Below are 22,190 nucleotides of genomic sequence, written 5' to 3' on the forward strand. Positions count from 1 at the left end.
GGAATAAAACAAGAAGCAAAATTAAATAAACAACAGGATTTACCTTTGTTTATAAAAAGCTATAAAGAGGCCACAGATGTGACTGGTGCCCATCACCACCACCCACCCCCATGAGGCGGCAGCTAATCACCTGGGACTGCAGTGAGGTGATGTGTATGTCCACACGGGCGCCGACTGCAGAGGGCACTTGCTGGCTTGTCAAAGGTGCTGTATAGATCAATTATTAATGATAATCAGAGCATAATAGCCCCAGAGCAAGAGCCAGGAGGCCTGGGGGCAGGCACACCCCCAGGAGCCAGTTATGTCAAGTTCTGAAGAGATCTAAGGGGAGATGACCTGAGAGCAATAAGGACTAACACCTCTCTGTGAATCCCACCTGGTCTTTCAAAAGCCTCCACCTGGCAGCACTGCCTGACATGGAGAAGGTTCTGGAACTTTGGAACTGCAGGGCGTTGAGAGCAAGGCTTTAGTGCCAGCACTTAGTTCTAAGCTCTTCGCTGAATCCACGTTGGACTGTACTTTACCCTGATGGACTCTAGAGAAAATGGTGCCCATTTCTCTAAGACGTGTTTCTCACAAGCGAGCTTGCCACTTCCTGGCATTGGGTGGTGCCATTCACAGCACCACTGAGCTGGGTTTATTTTCTCAAGCCCCTTCCTGTTCCATCCTGGGATCCACCTTGTGAGCTGGGGGCAAAAGGAACCATTTATGCAGACACAGATTCGCAAGGGCAGCTATTTCATCTAATATTTTTTCCACCATATCCTCTATGTCAAGCCTGGATTCTGGAACCTGTGCCTGCCAGGAGTGCAGGGGATGAAGAGCAAAGTGGGAAAAGTGAAGAGAGGCCAACAACGTCAATTATAGCAGAGTGATGCTACCGGGTAGCAAGAGGTTGCCGAGTGTCCCCGCCTAGCAGGGGAAGAGCTCGATGACCTGTTCTGCATGCATTGCATAGTCACCTTACAGCCCCTGAGAAATAAACAGCTTTCATTTTTCCACGGTGAAGACTTCCCCCACATCAGACTGAGCTGCACCCTCCCAGAGTGCACCTAAGAATTCGTGTACAGAAGAGGGTGACCTAAAAGTATGACTGAACTCATTTCAGCCTGTCAGTCAAAGGCTGTCCTCCTGACCTCATGAGCCACCTCAGTGAGAGCCATTGCCCAGAAGTCTCATGGTTCTGAAAAGTCCTCCCTTAGGATACTTGGAAAATGGGTTAAAGGTCTTCTAGTCTATGATGATTCCAAATGAGATGGGTCATTTTCCAAGTATTTATTTACCTGATTATCAATGGTGAGTTTTCATACTTGTTTGCTTCCTTTTAACACAATTTTCTGAATGCCCATCAAATGCCACATATGATTGTAAGGCCCTGGGATACTACAGTGTCTAAGACGCATATTCACAGCTTCCCCAAACTTCTGATCTAGTGGAGGATAAAGACAAGCCTACGGGAGCTCTAATATACTGCAACGAACTATGTGATGGGAGACAAACACCAATATGAGCTTGTTTTTTTGCTTTCCAATCCTTTGCCCATTAGGAGCCAGCAAGTACTTGGAGAAGGCAAAATCGTTTCATGATTAGCTAAAACCAATTTACAAGGTGAAATTGCTATTCTAATTTGTAGAGCACATCCAAAGCCAATCGTCAAATATGTTTAGACTTTCTGCTTTCTAGGACGATCTGCTCATTTGTTTCTGCACATATAGATGATATGAGATTGCCCACACTTCAGATGTTCTAAAAATATCATTTGAGTGTTAAAAATTAAATGAAAACACATGTAGGCATAGAAAAGAGGGTGAGACAAGTGTCTTTAAGAGTCCAGCTTTGAGAAATTGGTTCAAGATAGAGATATGGTTTAATCCAAAGACACCTTGACCTGAAAAATATGTTCACCTCCCTAACCTATCAAAAAAGAAAAAAAAGAACTCAAAACCACAGCATGATTTTCAAAAATCAGTCCATACAAATATCCATGCTTAAAGATGCCCCTTATGATGTTACTTATAAGAAATTAGAAAGACCCTAAAAGTTCATTAATAGGAGAATGGTTGAGTAACAATTAGGTAGCAATTAAAGAGATGTAAAAATCTTTCACTGACTTGCAAAAGAAATGCTTCTTATGCTAGGAAAAAGGCAGAATACAAAATGAAATTTTATTTCAATTAAGTATTTTTTTTAAGTCAAGGATAACAAAGACACTAGAATATCAACAAAGGTGCCTCTACATCACTGACATAGCAGTGACTCCACAAATGAGATTTGGTGTCAGAGACCGTCGGACCAAATCCTGACTTCACCACTTTCTACTTGACTTGCTTTGGGACAATTAGTATTCTCTCTGAACCTTGCTTTTCTGTTCTAAAAATGGGGCTCATAGCAATACCTGCCTCAGAGAACTGTTGTAAGAATTTTTTAAAAATAATGGATAGTATTATGCTAAGGGAAATAACCAAGTCAGAAAGAGAAAGACAAATATCACATGATCTCACTTATATGTGGAATCTAAAGAACAAAATAAACTGACAAACAAAACAGGACCAGAGGCATGGATACATGGAACAGACTGACAGATCTCAGAGGGGAGGAGAGTGGGAAGGATGAGAAGAGACCGACCAAAGAATATATATATGCATATATGCAGCCCATGGACACAGACAATAATGTGGTGAAGAGGAGGCAAAGGTTGGGGGCGAAATGGAGACATCTGTAATAGAGTCAACAATTTAAAAAAAAAACACAAATAAAGAATCCTATATAATAAAAGCCTAATATGCAAATTGACCAAACAGAGGAATGACCAGTTGCTATGATGCGCACTGACCACCAGGGGGCAGATGCTCAATGCTGGAGCTGCCCCCTGGTGGTCAGTGCGCTCCCACAGGGGGAGCGCCACTCAGCCAGAAGCCAGGCTCACAGCTGGCGAGTGCAGTGGCAGCGGTAAGGAGCAAGGGGTCCTGGACTGCAAGTGGGATGTCCGACTGCCGGCTTAGGCCCTTCCTCCCCCCCACCCCTCAATTAGCCCTGATCGCTGGCCAGGCCGAGGGACCCCACCCATGCACGAATTCGTGTACCAGGCAAGCAGTTATATGTGTATACATGTGATTAAACTTTATGAACACATAATTTAATAAACTTTCCACAATGTAAATATACTATGTATTGTATCAGAAAGGGATAAACATTATACACTTTTAAATTTTATATTATACACTTTTAAATTAATGAAAAACAAATCAGGATCCAGGTGTTAAACTGTCTTTGAATAAATAGGATTAGTTCCTCATAAAGCAATGTACTGGGCTTGTCATGGGTGGTCATGATTAATTTATCTGAACAAGAATTAATTGCTGATAAGAATCATTTCTTATCTTTTTAGAAAAGTTTTCAATAAAATAATCAGAGAGGGGAAAAAGTAAAAAGCTCTAAAGAGATGAAGGAAATATGTCAACATATTTAACTATCTCTAGATGCTAGTTACAAGCATTTTTTAAATTCTTTATATTCTTCTGCACTTAATCTATAATAATAAAAGCATAATATACAAATAGACCAAATGACCGAACAGCAGAACGACTATCCGGATGACCTTCCAGACGACCACACTGACACACTGACACGCGCTGGCACCAGGCCAGCCAAGGTGGGTGTGATGCGATTGGTCGGAGAGGCCCCAGCCATCACCCCACAGATGGAGGCCCAGGTCAGCCAAGTAATCCCACCCCACGCCTGTCACCCACAGAGGGAGGTGACCAGTGGCAGGGGAGCAGGGGCAGTGCTACACAGATGGCAAGCAGTGGTGGCGGTGGGGGTGGGGCCAGCTGCCGGCAGCCGGGGGAAGGAAAGCCCTGATAGGCCCTGATCACCAGCCAGGCCTAGGGACCCGACCTGAGGGGTCCCGGATTGCGAGAGGGTGCAGATCGGGCTGAGGGCCCCCCTCCCATGCACGAATGTCATGCACCGGGCCTCTAGTTTTCTATAATAAAGAAATACTTTACTCTTCACTAAAAGAAATGAAGACTTTATCACATCACTAGGCATATTCATTCATTCATTCATTATTTATTACAAGCCTGCTAGGTATTACTGAGCTTGCTGTTATTACTCTTATTCCTACAGATTCTAATCCTAACCTGAACCATCACCCTAACCCTGAGTTTGACGAAGCAGTGCTAGGGACAATGAGAGACAAGTGACAAAACAAGACCCTTACTTCCAAGCAAGTTGAGGGAAAGAAACTGCCATTCGCCATCGGCCCCTTCTGTGCGCCAAGTCCTGAGCTGGGTATGTGTTGTCATGTAATCCTCACTACAACTGTGTTTGGGAACAGCTTCATGTCTTTTACAAGTGAGCAAATTTGTCAGCAAGCAAGCACAGGTTTCCTCCTACAGGGGATTCTGGGGTTCATTCTTTCTGGGGTGCAATCCCCTGCATAATTTCCAAGGGTCCGTAGTTTTCCTCAAACTCCCTCTTTCCTCTTCTACTAGCTCACAGTTCCACTCCCTCCTAAAGGTCACATTGAAGACATGTGTGAAGGAAAAACAATAACCCCTCTCCATCAGGAATCCGTGTGTCCAATGCTGGGCCCTTGATTTATCACCTAAGTCATTTACTGGTTCCTGGAATTACCAGGGCTGCTTCTCATTGTTACTTCATGACCACATGGTTTCCGCCTCTCATTGTCTAAGTTATTGTTCTCCAGGGAATCACAAATGCTTATCTCTGCATTTGAAACATCGTGCTGGCTCTCTTTCATCCCCCCACACAGTTGTTTTCATAGGATTTCTATGAGCCCCTCCACCCTCAGCCCCATCCAGACTGTGCTGGCACAGCCCTGTCTGGTCCAGCAGTGGCATGGTCAGGGCAGTGGACCAACTTCCAAATGTGGATCAGCTGACGGCTAACTAATGCCAGAATTATGCTTCTGATGTCAGAGCTGAGCAGGAGGTAGAAACAGGCAGGCGCCTCAGTGAAAGAAACATCCAGACGGAAAGAAACTGAACTGAACAGGACGACCACCCCTGGTATACAGTGGAGACCCCACGACTACCCTAATCCAGGCTTTGGAATCAAGGTCCCTGCTACTGACGGCCTTTTACTCATCTCTTTAAATAGTTTCCACGGTCTTAAGTGCTTTTTCTAAATCTCTTGATGTATTCTGGTCAGTAAAGCATGCTTGACTATCAGCTGCAGATGAACATAAATGAGCAATGTTTACCTGTATAAAGCTGAACACAAACACCTGGGGGAGGAATTCTAGGGTTTCCCGCACCTCCTCCATTGTCCTGCACATCCATATTCACCACCGCTGCCTTGGCCAGCAGAAGCCCAGGTGTGAGGCAATCGCCACCTGCATTTCCCACCTGCATCAACCTTTGCACTTAAGAGTGCTGAGAGAACCTTAGAGAAAGAAGGTCTGATGCACAGGTAGCCGCTGCCCACCATCATTACATGTGTCTGACCCCTCATCTCCTTACCACCCTCTTTGGTCCTCTTCCAATCCAATCCTTAGCCCATCCATCAGACTCTACCTTCCTACTCTCCCCAAATCTATCGCCTGCACTCCATTACTATTGCCTCCTTCATTCTGACCTCCTCATCACATAAAAGCTCAGGTTCTGGTGCTAGACCACCTGGCTCCAAATTACTGGCTGTGTGTGCATAGAGAAGTTACCTAACCTCTCTGAGCCTCGTTTCCTCATATGTAAAATGGGAATAATAATACCCACCTCAAAGGGCTGTGAGAATTAAGTTAATGCATGTAAAATACTTATCAAAGAGCAATGAGGTCAGTTAAAGATAATAATCATGACTTGCCAGATCAGTTCCAGGAGTAGGAAGCAGTAAGTGTTTTTCCCCCCATTCAAAATTATGTTTAAAGATTCATCCATGTTGTTACATGCCATAATAATTTTAAAAAGCGACTCACTGAAAACTACAGATGACATGATACCATTTTTATAAAGCTCAAAAACAAGCAAAACTAAATATATTTTTATGAAAACATGTGATAAACTATACCAAAAAATAAAATAAGGGTAGACACAAAACTCAGAATAGTGGATATTTTGGGGCATGGAAAGAGGATCAAGCTGGGGGAGAAGTCCCAGATAGCTTTAAGAGCAGAGGTGATATTCTGCTCACGAAGTTGGAGGGTGGGGTCTCAGGTGTTCATTTTAGTGTTATATTTCATAACTTACATATCCACCTGTTTCTTCATATACAGCAAACATTACTCTATATATGTGTGTGTGTATATACTTATTATTATTATTATTATTATTATTATTATTATTATTATTAAGCTCCTTCAGAGGCAGACTGGCAAGTACTGAGTGCCTGGGTGCTAGAGAGACTGCTAGATAATTTCTTCACAACATGCTTATGAGATGCACATTCTTTTTCCAAATTAAAGTCAGAATGCTGGACTAAGAAGTGCTGAATAATATGCCTAATCTTTGTGCCAGAGATCTTCCATTTGCCCCTCCAAATCCATTCTCCATCTTCTCCCCTCTATGATGCCCTGGGAGGCTGACTCACGGGGACCCTGTCACTTGGATTCAGTTGCATTCGGTCAATGACAAACAATAATGGGAGGTCAGAGAATAGGAGGACAGAAAAGTAAGAGTATCAACTTCCCTGGTCCTCATCATGGAATCACCTGAGTGGCTGGTATCTCTCCACCAAAGGCCACAGCTGCTGTCAGCTCTCTCTCTCCAGATTCTAGGCACCGCTCCTCACATCTTTGCTCCTTCAGACCCAGAAGCAGTCCTGCCTCCCATCTCTGCTGTTTCGAGATGTGGGATAACTTGGAAATCCAAACCTTGTTGAATTCCCTGTTCCCTGTAGACCAAGCATGTCAAACTCGTGGCCAGCAGGCATGAGGCCCACTGGCCACAAGTTTGACATGCTTGCTTGTAGACTGTCCCTTTATTAAACTCTCTGAGATTACCCAGGTTGAATGGCCATGTGTTCCCTGACAGAAGGAGTGGAGCTGTGACCTGAACCCCCATGTCATGCCATTCTAAGATGCCTCTTTTCCTTTTGCTGGGAGGGTGTGCATGGCACCGATGAAGAGGACCGCTAGTAACAGTAGTTATTATGATTGTGTGTTCCTTAGCAGCAGAGTAGAACACTATTTGCTCTTTAGGGCTTGTGTTCTGCACACCCCACAATAGGGATGTAACTGATATTACTCAGAAATTTGTGTAGAATGTGGGAACTGTAATAGAAATGATAAGCCCTCTATACATAAGCAACAAAATAAATAAAAAATGGATATTAAGAGGTATAAGTTTTAGCCCTAGCCCGGTATGCTCAATAGTTAGATCTTCGGCCTACACACCAAAGAGTCGTGGGTTGGATTCTGGTCAAGGGTACATACCTGGGTTGCAGGTTCTATCCTTGGCCCACATGTGGGAGGTAACCAATCAATGTGTCTCAATGTCTGTCTGTCTCCTGTCTCTCCTCTCTCTCTCTCTCTCTCTCTCTCTCTCTCTCTCTCTCTCTCTCTCTCTCTCCCTCCTTCTCCCTCCCTGTCTCTCTCTCCCTACTCCTCTCTGAAAATCAATGGAAAAATATCCTTGGGTGAGGATTAAAAAATAATAAATAAATAAGGTATGTTTTAGGCCAATGCTCTCATTGGTCCTGTTTCTGGACTTTCCATCACTACTCCCCACATCCTCCTTTAAGGTCAGGATGCCAACAACAAATCTCAATAGGCCCTTAAAACAAAACACATTCAGTGATGCCAGTGTGGATAGCTTGGGCTCTTCCATGCTAAATATAGTGGGAGGAAACCCTTGCAGTTTTTACCTCCTCATCTTTTACTTATTTATTTTTTTAAACATTTTTTTATTGATTTCAGAGAGGAAGGGAGAGGGGAGAGAGAGAAACATCAATGATGAGAGGGAATCGTTGATCGGCTGCCTCCTGCACACCCCCTACTGGGGATAGAGCCCATAACCCAGGCATGTGCCCTTGACTGGACTCGAACCCAGGACCCTTCAGTCTGCAGGCCAATGTTCTTCTTTCTGGCTCTCTGCTTATTTCTATTTTTCTGGTGATGCTGCACAAAGATAGTGCTGGCTATAAGCCCAATCTATCTCTAACTGAAATCAGTAGAACAAGAGCAAATGTTATCAAATAATAAGCTGTGCATATTGGCACCTTGGTTTGACTGGCATTGCAGAATGTCCCATCTTAATTTCTTGTCATCTTTCCTCACCAGTATGACACCTGCATTCCTTGCCAGAACACTTAGCACCTCAGCCGCGCTGCTAAGAACAGAATTAAATGGCAGATACATCAAGTCACTAACAACTTGTGGTGCCCTTAGGAGCAGCAGAAAGATGATCATGACAAAGCAGGATAACAATGATGATGGAAAGGAGGAATTCAGTGCAATAAAATGACCCAGGATTTCTTTACTTGATACTTAGAAAATCCTATCTCAAACATATGGCCAACTCCAATAATCATTGTGGGTAGCTTACCCACATTGTGAGCTCCGCCTGGGCAATTATTCACTCTTGGGCTGGATTTTCTATCCTGTCTCTCAGTCTCTAGGGACACTCATCAGCTGCTTGTATCTGAGTATTTCCTCTCTACTCCTTTCATGTACAAGTAACTGCAAGCAGATAGCAGGCCAGAAAAAAAAAAAAGCTAGATAAGCATAGGATTGATGACAGTCAGAGAAGATAACAGGAAAACTCAAGATTCCTATCCAGGCCCTGGCTTATCATAGGCACTCAATAAATATTTGTTGAATTGAGTAAAAAGAGTTGTTAGGAAATTTAATTAGAAGATTTTTAAGGTGCCTGGCCAGTGTGTCTCAGTGGTTGAGCATCGATCTACGAACCAGGAGGTCACTATTGGATTCCCAGTCAGGTCACATGCCTGGTTTGTGGGTTCCATCCTCAGTAGAAAGCATGCAAAAGGCAGCCAATCGATGATCCTCTCTCATCACTGATGTTTCTATCTCTCTCTCCCTCTCCCTTCCTCTCTGAAACTAATAATTAAAAAAAAAAATTTAAAGAAGACTTTTAAGGCTTCCTACCCTGATATTCTATAATTCCTCAGCACAAAATGATAGAAAGTTTGGAGAAGACACAGAAGGTATTTGCTCAAACTTATCAGGAACAAGAAAGGGAAGTTGGAAAGAACTCATCTCAAGCTAATATAGATCCCAAAAAGTAATTAGGACTGTTCCAAACTGTCACACCCAGGATGATCTGGGATGGTCCCAGGTGATTTTCCAAAATTCCCACCCAGAGTCCAAGGAGACTAGAAAGCAATTCTCTTAGGATTTAAGACGCAGACAAGATCTGAAGTGAAATTCTAGGCCTTACTTATTTAGGAAGCATGAGAAAGGAGTGTATGTTGGTGGGGTAGTAATATTCTGTTTTGAGGTCCTAGATTTTATGATTTTTTGGTGTGTCCCCCCCCCCCCCCCAGTATTATAGAAACACACAGTTCAGGGCAGGAAAGCTTCCTAGAAATCCAGCCTACAGCCCCACGGAGGAACTCTTTCTGCAGCATCTCTAACAGAAGGTCATCCAGTCTCTGGTGGCAGGAAGCTCACTTGCTCCAGAGGCAGCGGCATTGCTGCTGGACAGCTCCCATATGGGCAGGTTCTTCCTTCCCTTCAGTCCTGATCTCTTAACTTCTACCCCTTCATGCCACAGACACTGTGCCTATTCCCTGATCCTGGGGGCAGCTCTCCTGCTACCTGAAGTCAGGAATCACTTTTCTTCCATTTTTCACTCCTTCCAGAAAATGTCCTTCAATCCTTCCACTGCAGAGACGCGGTTTGCAATCTCTCAATGTGCTGTTCCCTTGACAATACTCTCTAACTGGTCACAGTTCATAAAATAGGCTGGCAGAGTCCAGTGCTGCAGAGTTGGATGCAGCGGTCCCGGCATGGCCTGGCTTTCACAGAGCACAGTGGGACTGTTTCTTCCCATTCATTTCTAAATTATCACCACCATCTGTTTAATCATCTATTCTAGAATGGTGCCCAAAATTGACCATCAAGATAAATGGTTCCAAACTAAACTACCAAACAAAATAGATACAGACTCACAGAAAGAGAGCAGGCAGATAGCTCTTGTGGGGATAGGGGTGTTGGGGGATAGAGGGATTGAGCAAAACGAAAAAAAGAGATAACTCACGGACATGGACAACAGTGTTGTGATTGCAGGGGGGAAGGATGGGTGGTGGTGGAAGAGGGCATAGAGGGGATAAATGGTTATGGATAAAATAAAATAATAATAATAATAATAAAGATAAATGGTTCCTTAGATTCCAGGATCCTCTTTCACTACTTCCTGGTCCTTATTTGCTTGTCTTCTGCTGGCCTGTTCATCTCCGATGTGATCAATTCATATATTACACTGCCCTTTATGGTGACTGGTCTGCACTGGGTAGGGAAATACCCAGGTTTCCCCTAACTTTCTCAAATATCTCTCCTTCTCACCATGAATCCTCAAGCTGCCTGGCACATAGAGACTCTAAATAAAGAATGAATAAATGCATGTCAAATGTTGCCTACAGACGGTCATACCACTCTGTAGAGCACCCTCCACTATCACAGGAGCCTGTCCTTTCAGTTTCCTGGGCTGTGGCCCATAATAGAGCATTTCTTCCATCAGTATCATCCACTTAATCTAGCTATTCACTTCATACTTTCCCTTCTTCCCTAAAGCCACGGCTGAGGAGGAGGGTGGCAAACACTATCTGACATGCTCCGTTCTTCAGTTTCCCTCCACAGCCTCCACTGTGTCCAGAACAGTTCTGTTCTAGGTTTTGTTTCCAACAGTCCTCATGTGTGAACTTGTAGCCAGCAGAGTTAGGAAGTGACAGGGTGGGCATGACTAGTTGGTAAACTCTGAAGCCAGCCAGGTACTCACACTCCAGGTGAGCACAGGCCCCCGGGGGAGAGGCAGCAAGCATCCCAGAACAGTTCTTCCCACCGAAAGTGGCAACAGGACTCCTGCCTCCCACCTGCCGGAACCTGGGAGAACTTTCTCTGTTCTCAGGAGCCCAGGGTGCCGTGCTTGCGACCACCCTCTGGGAAGCAAAGAGCCTGCATCTAGCATATTCCTTCAGTGGGAATATGCTGTTTCTCCTTTTTCATGACCTTCCTCTCAGCCCCTCTTGGGTTTCATTCCTCTTCACCCAGCAGAAGTCTTTGCCTTTTTAATTGCTTCCAATCTATTTTATCCCATCTCTACTTAACAAGTCAGAATGAAGAAAAGCGTTCTTCCAACTCCCTCACTTTCTATTCTAAAGAAAAGATGAGCATGCATTAGCTGCAGAGATGTGATAAACATACCAAAAAGAAAAAAAATGAAACCTTCATGTCCCCAGGGATCCCAATTTTTTCTGGCTCTAAAAGAACTGAGAGTCCATTACGGGTCCCCATGAAAAGTTTTCCTGTAAATTGATTTAGAAAATGCCTGGTTTTATGCCTGTTCATGTACCAGGGAAAGGTGCTTTTAAAACTGCTTAGCCCCTAGATGGCTAAATTACCTAGATCAATCACGGGTTATTTAGCCCATCTCCTTACCCAAGACAAATGGGAATACTTCCACTGAATAAAGACCTGCACAAAAAAAGTCTCATATTCTATTCTTCAGCTCAAAGTCTTATGTACAAAGTTTAGAAGTTTTTCTTTGAATATTATCCAAATTTTTTTTTGTTGGAGCTTAAGATCTCTTGTCATTTTTCTAGTCTCCAGCGGACATCATAAAGGCAAAAAAAATAGACACTATTCGATGTCTATTTGTTCACAGCCTTCTGCTTGGAGCTCTTCAGGGCTCCTCATTCTATTCAACATCCTTCCAAGCATTTGATGACTGCTCTTAAATCCCCTTTACCACCCGCCCATCACCATGCACCAGTCCCTTTACATCTGCCTCCCCTGTGGCTCTTTCAAATGTAGTGCTTGCCTCGCCTGACACCTGCTTCAAGAACTTAATCAGCGTGTTCAAGAAGTATCCAGGGCTGTCCAGCAAAGGCAGTGCTGAATATATAGGTCCTCTCTGTAACTGACTAATTCTCCTATAAAATGCACAGACACAAGATGAAGATTCTGAAAGCCCTGGGCACTAATTCTTATTTGCCACACGAACACTGGCCAGGCTCCAGTCCCACTAAGAGACAGAGAACAGAGTTCTCATCTCTGTGAGGGTGCAGAGAGCCCTGGGGCATCAGTCAGGAGGACCTAGTCCTGGGCCCAGCTCTGCCACTGACACCCATACGCAACCTTCTCCCATCTCAACCTGCTTCCTAAGCAGACCACAGCACGCATTCACCTGGATTACACGCTGTATGAACAATAGAGCTGTGCTTAATGCATAAAGGAGCAAGTTTTTTGCTTCCCCCAGCACCAATCCCCCTTGGTGGCGCTATTACCTCCCTTGAAAATGTATGACCTAGATTGAGCTGAAGGCTGCCTCTTGAGTGATACAAGTGGAGTTATTTGACCCAAACTCCAAAAGCCAAAAACATATTCACAAGCCACAGGTTTTAAAAAATAATCCAATACACAAGCCAGAGTGTAATCAGTCAGAGTTCCCATTTCCCCAAAGGAAACTGCAGGGTCCCCAGCCTTCCTCCCCAGGCCACGCTCCCCAGTTCCAAGTGCAGTCCTGGTCCTCTGAGCCTGGGACCTTCACCTCTGCCCGCAGATCCCACTCCATTCACAGGAATCCCAGAAGTAACAATGGGACTGATGGGAACGCGACGAACAATGGCTGATGATGTTCCAGAAATAATTAGAATCCACTACAAGGGCAGAAACACCCCTGGCCTCTGGCAGGGGTGGAGGCTCATTCCAACTCCCTTGCATCAGCCCAGACCCCCTCCACCGTCCCCTGCGGGACATGCCCCTTCACCTTACCTTGGCACGCTGGCCAAATAGGTCACGAGTTTCCGAAGGTCTTCCTGTCTTATTCTGTCATGATTGCTGCGAGCAGGGAAGGTCAGGATGGGCCCACCTCGTTTATCCCGGCCCCCTGCAGGGAGAGAGGGGTGAGTATGAGAAAACCAGCCATAAAGCGTGCTGCAGAGGGCGAGTTCCATCTGTGTGCTGGATGAAACAGGCAGGAGCATGGTGCCCAGAGAAGCCTGGTCACCTGGGACAGGGGCATGGGATTTGGCTGCGGTAACATGTGTGACCTTGGGCGAGTCTTTTGACTTCTCTGATGCCTCATCTGCAAAATGCAGATGAAAATAAAAATGACCACATTACAGGGCTGCTGTACGGACGGATGATGGCTTGTGGGGAAGCACTTTGAAAAATAAAGCTCTTTACAAATGTGAAATAACAGTGAAGGCGGTGTAACTATTCTTATTGAGAAAGCAAGCCCTTGACAGTCTTTGGAAATTTCACCTCCAACGTACTTCTCCTCACCGGGCTCTGTGAGGTGGGAGTGCTCGGGATTAACTGACTACCGTGGTGAGAGCCCCTGAAGCATCCAGCCGGGCATCACCGCTGGGAGGATTTAGATTCATAGAAAAGACATTGTTTTCTACACAATCCAGGACCCGCCCGGCCTGCCTGCCTGAGGTGCCACCTGTCCCTCCTGCTGGAGGAGCACATGAATCTTTATTAGAAACCAAGATCCTCAAGGTCTTAACCGCTACATATGCATTGTACACACTACGAATGTTTCCTACATATCACATTTTTTAAAAAGCTGGAAGGAGTACACTGAAACGATGAGCACTGCTGTTATTAGAAGCTGGGGTTTGCATGATTGCCCTTTCTTTCCTCTCTTTTCCAAGCTTCCTACTCACTATTTACTCTATGATTTTAAAATGTGTTTAAATATTCAAATTCATTAAGGGTGGTGTGATTAGGAAGCAGGGCCAAGTTTCTCAGGAGAGTTAGATGGGGACAAAGCTAAGGTGCAGCAACCATGACTTTACAGGTACCCACTATCACACAAAGCAAACCTCTGTGTCCTGATCACAGACCCCCCACCCCCACCCCACATGCTTGTCAGGCAGCCTCTCACATCCTCCAGAGCAGGGCCCACAAGGGAATCTAATGTAAGAGGGAGGGAAGGTTGGCATGCCCGTGCCCCTACCCCTACCCCCAGGGAAAGAAGCTTAAAGCTTAGCCCTTGGAAAAAGGATCTCTTGCAAGCAAAGGTAGAGCCCAAGTGTGAGTGCATGAATGTTTCCCTGTGATTGTGGGGTCCTGAAGTCACACAGACAGAGGGGAGGCTCAACAACAAAAAAAAAAACCCCAATCCATTCCAGAAGAGAGGAAATAAGGAGGCTGCAAGGAGAAAAGGATCACATAAGATCAGGGCCACTAAGAAACTTGCTCTGAGGAAAAACTGTCTCCGCACTGCCCCCTCCCCCAGCCCCACACCAGGGCAGACTTGTGTCGAATCCAGGCCCCCAGCTCCAGACCTTCCATATCGCACATCCTGGTTCTTTGCAAAATAACCACCCTCAGCTGCCTTCCAGGTAAAGGAAAGGAAGCAAAAGGACTGAATAGAAGGTTTCCTGAGAGCCAGGAGGTCCCCACACACTCGACCTTCCCCTCCAGCTTTGCCCTCACTCAGGGTTTTCACTCAGGTGGTGCTTTTAAGGGCGGCAACTGTTGCCTTCCTTCCTGACTGCCATGGACAGCTTAAGAGAAGAGCCATGGGAACAAGGGAGCCAGGCTGGTCTGGTTGGCAAAGGCTAACCAAGCAGTTTGGAGGGCTGTTGGCAGTGTCCTCCCTGAGCCAGAGCCAGTTCTGTCCTTGGAGACAGAAGTTTCACAAAATCATGGCTGGGAAAGGGTCCAGATGGCAGGGGAGGGGACTGAGGGGAGAAAGCGTGAGGCAGTACAATCCCCTCCCTTCAGGAAGTGTAGATAAGGAGTCAGGAGGGGGCAGCAGGATCAAGCCAGATATTTTTCAGAAAGGAGAGGACCTTCCAAGATGATAGGAAGAAGAGGAGGAATAAGCACAGAGGAAGAGAATCACTATGCTGGCAAGAGTGGGGCAAGGGATGGAGCAAGGTCTCAGAGCAGGTGGTACAAGGGCGGCTGGGGGTCCTGCAGCAGGCTAATGGAATGCAAAGAGGGAGGAGGAAACAGGAAAGTATGGAGAGGGAGGGGTTCGGCCTGCATGGGGAACACAGTTCTTTAAATGAAACAGGAGACAAGATCACCTGCCAAGGGTCAGGAGGCTTGAGGTGCTGGGAGAGAGGTGGAATGGGCCACGGTTGGCAAGTGTCCCAGAGAATGAAGCCTGGGTGTGATACAGGCTTAAGGGAGGGTGGCAGGGTATGGGGGCGTAGTGAGGGCTCTGCTGAAAGGTCTGGCCGTGGTGCCCATGCCAGGCTCTAACATGAGCCAAGGCAGAGTGGAGCCAATGCCTGGAGTGAGTGGAGCCGGGACCACTGAGGGTAGGAAACATCCTGCTGGATTATGAGCTCCCAGGGGAGAGGGAACGGCATGCTTTGTTCATCTGCTATCCATATTCTCCCAACTGACAGGGGACTGTCAGAAAGGGTCAAAGGTAAGAGCTGAAGGCCACAGGCAGATACGTCAGGGTCAAGGTCTTGGATGTGCATGGCCATGGCAGGGAGGTGGAGGACTCTGCTGCCAAGGAGGATGAGCAACCGCAAAGCTATAGAATTCGATCGATAACTGACATGGGTGCTAAAGTTACAGACGGGGAAGGCAGGGATGAAAAATGAGAACCCCCCTCCTGAAGTCAGTGTGCATTAGGGCAGTGGGCCCCAGAGGGTGGGAGGCAAAAGTGGCCAAGTTTTGAAAAGGTGATGGAGATGATGGCAGGAGCTTCCAAAGCACTGTTCCCTTGCTTATCAAGTACCTGCTGTTTGTCTACTTGTGCAAGGCTTTGGTGATAGAAGCTGCAGGACAGGAGTGCAGAGAACAAAGAGGGAAGGGTTGCTTTGATGTTCTAGAGACGGCACTGACCCCCTTCCACTGAGGCAGGGCCAGTCAGGGCTGTGGAGGAGGCGGGGCGGGAGCAGGGAGAGTTAAGGCTTCTCTGACCGAGGTGGAGGGGAATGGTGCTTTGGTTTTTCTCAAGGTGGCAGGGGGGGCAGGGGGGGGGGATTCAGGCTCCAGTCAGGGCAAGCAGATGAGGGTAGTTTTGGGGGAAGACAAGAAAAGTACATCTAAAGAATCATACTAAAGTTTGGTCCACGAAACTTGAGTTCTGCAAGATGTTCATGGATATCGTAATAATTTTAAGGGGATGAGGTTGTTCTGCAGTGTGGGAAATGTTCTCATGTGCTGCATGGATATGTGCTTTAATAAGAGGGGGGCTGCATTATGCAGTATTTCCCAAATGTATCTGAGAGTAGAGCCCCGTTTTCTCTTTTGAGGATCACTGTTGTTCCATGGAATACATTTGGAGAGACACAGCCCTAGAGCACACAAGACGGTGCCACAGCAGCACAGCTTCCCTGGGAACCATGGCAGAGAGGGACATCAGGAGGTGGCCAAGGGGAGAGTGTGAGCGCACAGGAAGGTAACAGGATGCAATGGACCCTGCACAAGAAGGTTGGATAAAAGGGATATAGGTACTGTGAGTGGGAGGCATAACACACAAAGGAAACCCGGGGGAGGGCCAGGGGGAGGTTAGGAATGACGGAGCAGGATGGGGCCTGGCTGGGACAAAAAGGCTCCATGAGGCAGTCCCAGATCCCGTCACACACGTGCACACGCCCACGTGCAGAAGCCGCTGGGCTGGACTGGATTATTCTAAATGTGCGTTCCCATGGCAGCACTGCGTTCCTGTACCCTGGCCCTGCCGGGGGCCCAGCGCGGGAGGGCGGGCACAATCAACAGTTTTGTTTCTCTGCTCACTGCCTTGCTGCAGTCCTTTCTTCTCAGAAACAAATACAACTGCTACCCTGCGTTATCTAATTCTGGGTTTCTTTAATTTGTCTTATTTTGTGTTTTGTCTTCTAAAAGCTCAGGGTACAAGGAGCCTTTTTATTTATTTTTGTGTTTTAGATGCAGACAGTCATCTCCCTGGGGCTCCCAGCATCCTTCCCAGGCACGGAAGGACAATGTTCCCTAAGCCCATGGGCATGAATAAGACTTACTCCACGCTGCTTGACCGACATGGGCACATGGGTGTGAGCTGTACAGAGCCTTGGTCCTGCTCACGCCTGACTAGATGCCTTCCTGGCACCTTGCTAATGGTGCTCCATTAGGACAACTCCCTATACTTGGGCAGCTCTTCTCTAGGGCTGGCTGGGCCCTAACCCAGAGATCCAGCTGAATCACATGGGAGAAAAATAAACCATGAACAATCAAGCAAGAGTTGCCATGTCAAAGTGTACCATGTCCACATTCATATACCCTGAACTGATGTGGAACAAGATGGGGCTCAAAGACTATGCATTAAAGCCAGGAAGGCCTCCTGGAGGAGGCAAAGTGGGAACTGACTTGGAAAGGAGAAGAGAGGCTCAGACTAGAAGAAGGTATGGGGAAGGCACTCCAGGTAGAGGAAGCACCAGGCATGAGAGAATGGGAGGACTAGGAGGATACCCAGAGGACAAGGAGGACATCAGGTTATAGGCTCAGGCCATAAAGAAGAGGAAAAGATCCAATCGGGCTTCCCAGAGGGCTCTGGGCCCTGTCCTGGGAGGCCAGATGATGGGCAGCAGCAAAATTAGAGGCCGAGTGCTGTCCAGTGGCCTCCAGGACTTCTACTCAAGATCTTCCCTCGTGCTCAGCAAGCACTCAGATACAAGTTTGCAAAGGCTTTGGAGGTTGTCTTAGCTCCGTCTCCACTCCTGCTAAGATCGCTGCCACGTGATCCTGCCCAGGGATCAGCCTGTGTTTCACTCATCTTCAGGGACAGGGGCTCACTACCTAACAGACAGACAAGCACCTAACAATGATGGGACAAGCAGCTTCCTGGTAACGCTCCTCTACCAGCAAAACAATAATGAAGTCCTGGTAGTAGTAGTATTAGTACTAATCATAGTAACACGGAATGCACATGGTACCTTGCAAAGGCTTACATACTAGCATCTCATACTCTGTCCTCATCCCCCGCCCTGACACTCTGAATCACTGGACTTGCTTCTTCCCTCTGGTCAGGTGGGAGACACCTGATGCTTGGTTACCCTCCCCCTCACTCCCTTCCCTCCCTCTGGCAGTCACCCATCAGCCAGACCAGCACTGCCTGTGCGGGGAACCCCTGCACTGTGGGACAGTGCTGGCTCTTTCCCTGTCATTGTGCTGCCACTCCTTGTAGATGACCAGGACCATCCAGAAGCCAAAGTCAGTCCACAAGGCTTAAGCACTTGAGCAGGTTTCTTTAATTGTGATCCTGGGCTCTTCACTTTGCCATCCCCCAACCATCCAGAGATTCTGATCCATGAGGCATATATGAAGCCCTAGAACTGGCACCCAGAGTGATGCTGGTGCACCTTAGAGTCTGGCTTCAATTACATCAGGAGTCACCACACTTTTTCTTAAAGGGCCAGATAGTAAATATGTTAGGCTTATGGCCATCTATCTCTGCTGGAACTATTTCTCACTAGGCTTGTCCCCAAACATACTAGGCCCTAATCCCTGGGAACTGTGCATGTTACCTTATTTGGAAAAATAATCTTTGCAGATGTGATTAAGTTAAGAAACTTGCGATGGGAAGATTATCCTGGATTATCTGAGAAGGCCCTAAATGCAATCACAGGTTTCCTCACTGTGAGGCAGTGGGAGATCTGAGATAGACAGAATTGCAGAAGGCACTGTGAACATGGAGATAGAGGTGGGAATGATGCAGCCACAAGTCAAAGAATGCTGACAGCCACCAGAGCTGAAGAGGCAAGACACAAACTCTCCCCTCGAGCTCTGGAGGTAGCATAGCCCTGCCGATACCCTGATTTCAGCCCAGTACACTGATTTTGGACTTCTGGCCTCCATAACTGCAAAAGAATAAATTTCTGCTGTTGTAAGCCATCCAGTTTCTGGAAACTTGTTATAATGGCAAAAGGAAACAAATACACTGCCTAAACACATTCACATGGCTGCATTTCAATAAGTTTATTTACGAAAAAAACAAGTGGTTGATCTACAAGCTATAGTTTGCTGACCCCTGAATTAGACTTTAAAAGGCCCAGGTGCACAAGATGGGTTGGAGAGATGTCAGAAATAAATATTTGGAAGTCACTATTCAGAAAAATAAATAGATAGATGCAAACACTCACTTGAGTTCCCTTTGCCAGGAAGGAGAGATAAGAAGGAGACAGATAAAAAGGATATAGAGCTCAGCAGATTGATTGTCATCCCATGGACCAAGAGGTCCCAGGTTCAATTCCCAGGCAGGGCACATGCCCGGGGTTGCGGGCTCAATCCCCAGTAGGGGATGCGCAGGAGGTAGCTGATAGATGTGTCTCTCTCATCTCTCTCTCTCTGTCTCTCTCTAACTCTCTCTCTCCCCCCCCTTTCTTCCTCTCTCTCTAAAAATAAATAGAACACAGTTTTTTAAAAAGGAGACAGAAAATTTTAATATCCTGTCCATGACCCATTCAGAGATGAACCAAATAAAACCTCTGGGAATTATGACGTGGACAGACCCCGCCAGCTGGAGCCTCTCTCCAAGGGGCTTCAGTGGCTCCTGTGGGCCCGATGGGCCTGGGAGCATGGACAGGGTGAGGTGTGTGTGTGTGGGGTGTGAGGTGGGGGGCACCCACCTGTGGTTGTAAGCATCCTCCAGAACACCCAGCTGGGACCAGAGCTCCCCCTTCTCTTTCTGCCTCTGTAGAGAGGAAGCAGCTGCTTCCAGCATCCATTCCACCCGCACTTCTCTCCCACTAACCCACAAAGAAGTGAATGCCACACATGTGCATGCGCATACACACACACACACACACACATACACACACACACACACACACAGAGAAAAGTTCCACAGACACTCACCGGAAACGAAGGCCACTTTTTCCTTTAGGATGGGAAGGACATCAGAAGCTTTCAAACCATCATTCCGAAAAGAACCTGTGGGACAACAAGACAGAAGGAATCAGGGTGGAAGAGGCCAGGTGGCGGAGTCCCTGGGCCCCACCCTCAGCCTCCAAACCACACCATGGGCCAGAAAGTCATGTCTTGTTCAGGCCCTATTGCCCGGCCCCATGGAACAGGAGAGGTTCCACTTCTAGTACCAGCCCAGGGTCTGGTGCACAGAAAACACGCAGCAAATATCTACTGAACAGGGTCATTAATATCAAGAGGGACCACAATGCCCTCAATCATTCTATTTGCCTTTCCTCTATGTGGCACAGCAAATGTGTCTTCATTCTGCGAACAGAGAAAGGAAACCACAAAAAAATCCCCACGTGGAAAGCGAAGGTGAATGTGATACCCTTCTCCATGCCTCTCTCCCTCCCCTTCAATGTTGCCATCATCAGCCCTTAACAAGCAGGAGGTGGAAGACACCAATCTCCTGCGAAGAAAATGTACTCCCGTCTCCGCTTACATCTCGCTTCTCTGTTGAAAAGTCCTTTCTGGGGTCTAGTTGAGTTCCTGTTAGGGGGTTGGAGGGAGAGGCATGGGGCTCACACTGAATGGAAGATAACCATGTGCCTGGAGAAACAGTAGCCTCAGGAGGCAAAGGACAACCCAGCCAGGGGTGAGATGCATGGGAAGGGAGGAACCAGCTTCCACACACCCCCAAACCCCAGGTCAACCCACGGTGCTCCTGTCATTAAACCTGAACACCCCAAAAGGAGTTTCCAGGAAAGCCGGCCCACAGCCAGGTCTCAGCTGTGTGTCACCTCAGGGGACATGGCACAGAGGGACCCCGGAAGAGAGGCAGCTCTGTGTGAGCTCAGTGAGACAGAACTAGAGCCCACGGACACCCCCTCGTGCCTTTCTGCTCCTGGCTCACTCTCCTGCAGTGCAAATGTGACAATCTACAGAGGAAGAAACATGCTGGGCAGGACAGTCCCACTCAGGGCTGTCTGAACCCCTAAACACTGACAAGTTCAAGAGATCCAAAATTGTCGGGAATTTTGACAACAACCAGGATTAAGATCACTGGCCGAGGGAAGGGAAATGAGCCCACTGCACACTCAACCATAGAAGAGAAGTGATATATACCCCGAATGCCAGTCGTCTGGTCACACCCTAATCCAAAACAAAGTTCCTAGTGTCTCTGACAATTTCACCTATTTCTTCTTTTTCATTTTTCACTAAATGAAGACAGCCTTTTCATTCATCAGTTGCGTCTATTTACAAGTTGGCCCACAGTACCTGATGCTGGAGGAACCCACTGCAAGGCTCACTTTAAGAAAACCGTAGGCCAGTGGTTCTCAACCTTTCTAATGCCGCGACCCTTTAATACAGTTCCTCATGTTGTGGGGACCCTGCTAGCGGTTCTCAACCTGAGAACTGCTGCTGTAGAGCCTAAGACCATCAGAAAACACAGATATTTACATTACGATTCATAACAGTAGCAAAATTACAGTTATGAAGTAGCAACGAAAATAATTTTATGGTTGGGGGTCCCCACAACATGAGGAACTGTATTAAAGGGTCGCGGCATTAGAAAGGTTGAGAACCATTGCTGTAGGCAATAGAAAAAAATAACACCATAAAAAAAGAAAGTTTAATTCTAAGCCTTGTTTTGTACTTTCTACCCTTAGTCTCTATAGATCTTTAGGCTCTGATTTTATCTTCCAACACAGAAAAGCTATTAAACCTCACTAGTAGGAACCAGTTGGGATAAATATAAATTATTATAGAAATAACAAATAGATACACAGGTTGGTTTGCTTTTACCCTCATGCAATGAGGACAAGTTTCAGCTTCCTTGGTAAGGAAGCATTTTATCAGGCTTTACCAACTAGACAAGGATCATCTTTAATTAATACATGAATTGTTTGTGTAAAACAATGCTTCTGCATCAAAATAGCTTATTTTCATATATGAAATGTTTTTCTATACATCAGTTTTAAAACATTCTCCTCTACATCAATAGACACACTATTCATTTCTATACAACAGTGATTTTCAACTGATATGCCACAAGAATTTTTAAAACATGAGATACCTAACTATTTAGTCAGGGCACTGACCTCTTTTCCCTTAGGTTGTCAAATAAGAAAATGACAGCAGCTAACACAACAATAGGCATCTGGGGTGAATGAATCAAAATTATACCAACTTTTCGTTGGATCAG

General features: G+C 46.4%; 1 protein-coding gene across 4 annotated transcripts in view; it reads right to left on the bottom strand.

The window, feature by feature from the left end:
* Nucleotides 1-22,190, bottom strand: part of LOC307096987 (kalirin) — a 473,518-nt gene that overhangs the window by 255,356 nt on the left and 195,972 nt on the right. For all 4 annotated transcript variants that reach the window (XM_079766806.1, XM_079766805.1, XM_079766804.1 and 1 more), the window contains exons 2-3: nucleotides 19,934-20,008; nucleotides 12,914-13,028 (exon numbers count right to left, since the gene is read on the bottom strand). In XM_079766806.1, the coding sequence (XP_079622932.1) occupies nucleotides 12,914-13,028; nucleotides 19,934-20,008 (190 nt within the window). The remainder of the gene's footprint in view (nucleotides 1-12,913; nucleotides 13,029-19,933; nucleotides 20,009-22,190) is intronic.

The sequence above is a fragment of the Cnephaeus nilssonii genome (assembly GCF_951640355.1).
Source record: "Cnephaeus nilssonii genome assembly, chromosome: 3".
Taxonomy (NCBI): Eukaryota; Metazoa; Chordata; class Mammalia; order Chiroptera; family Vespertilionidae; genus Cnephaeus; species Cnephaeus nilssonii.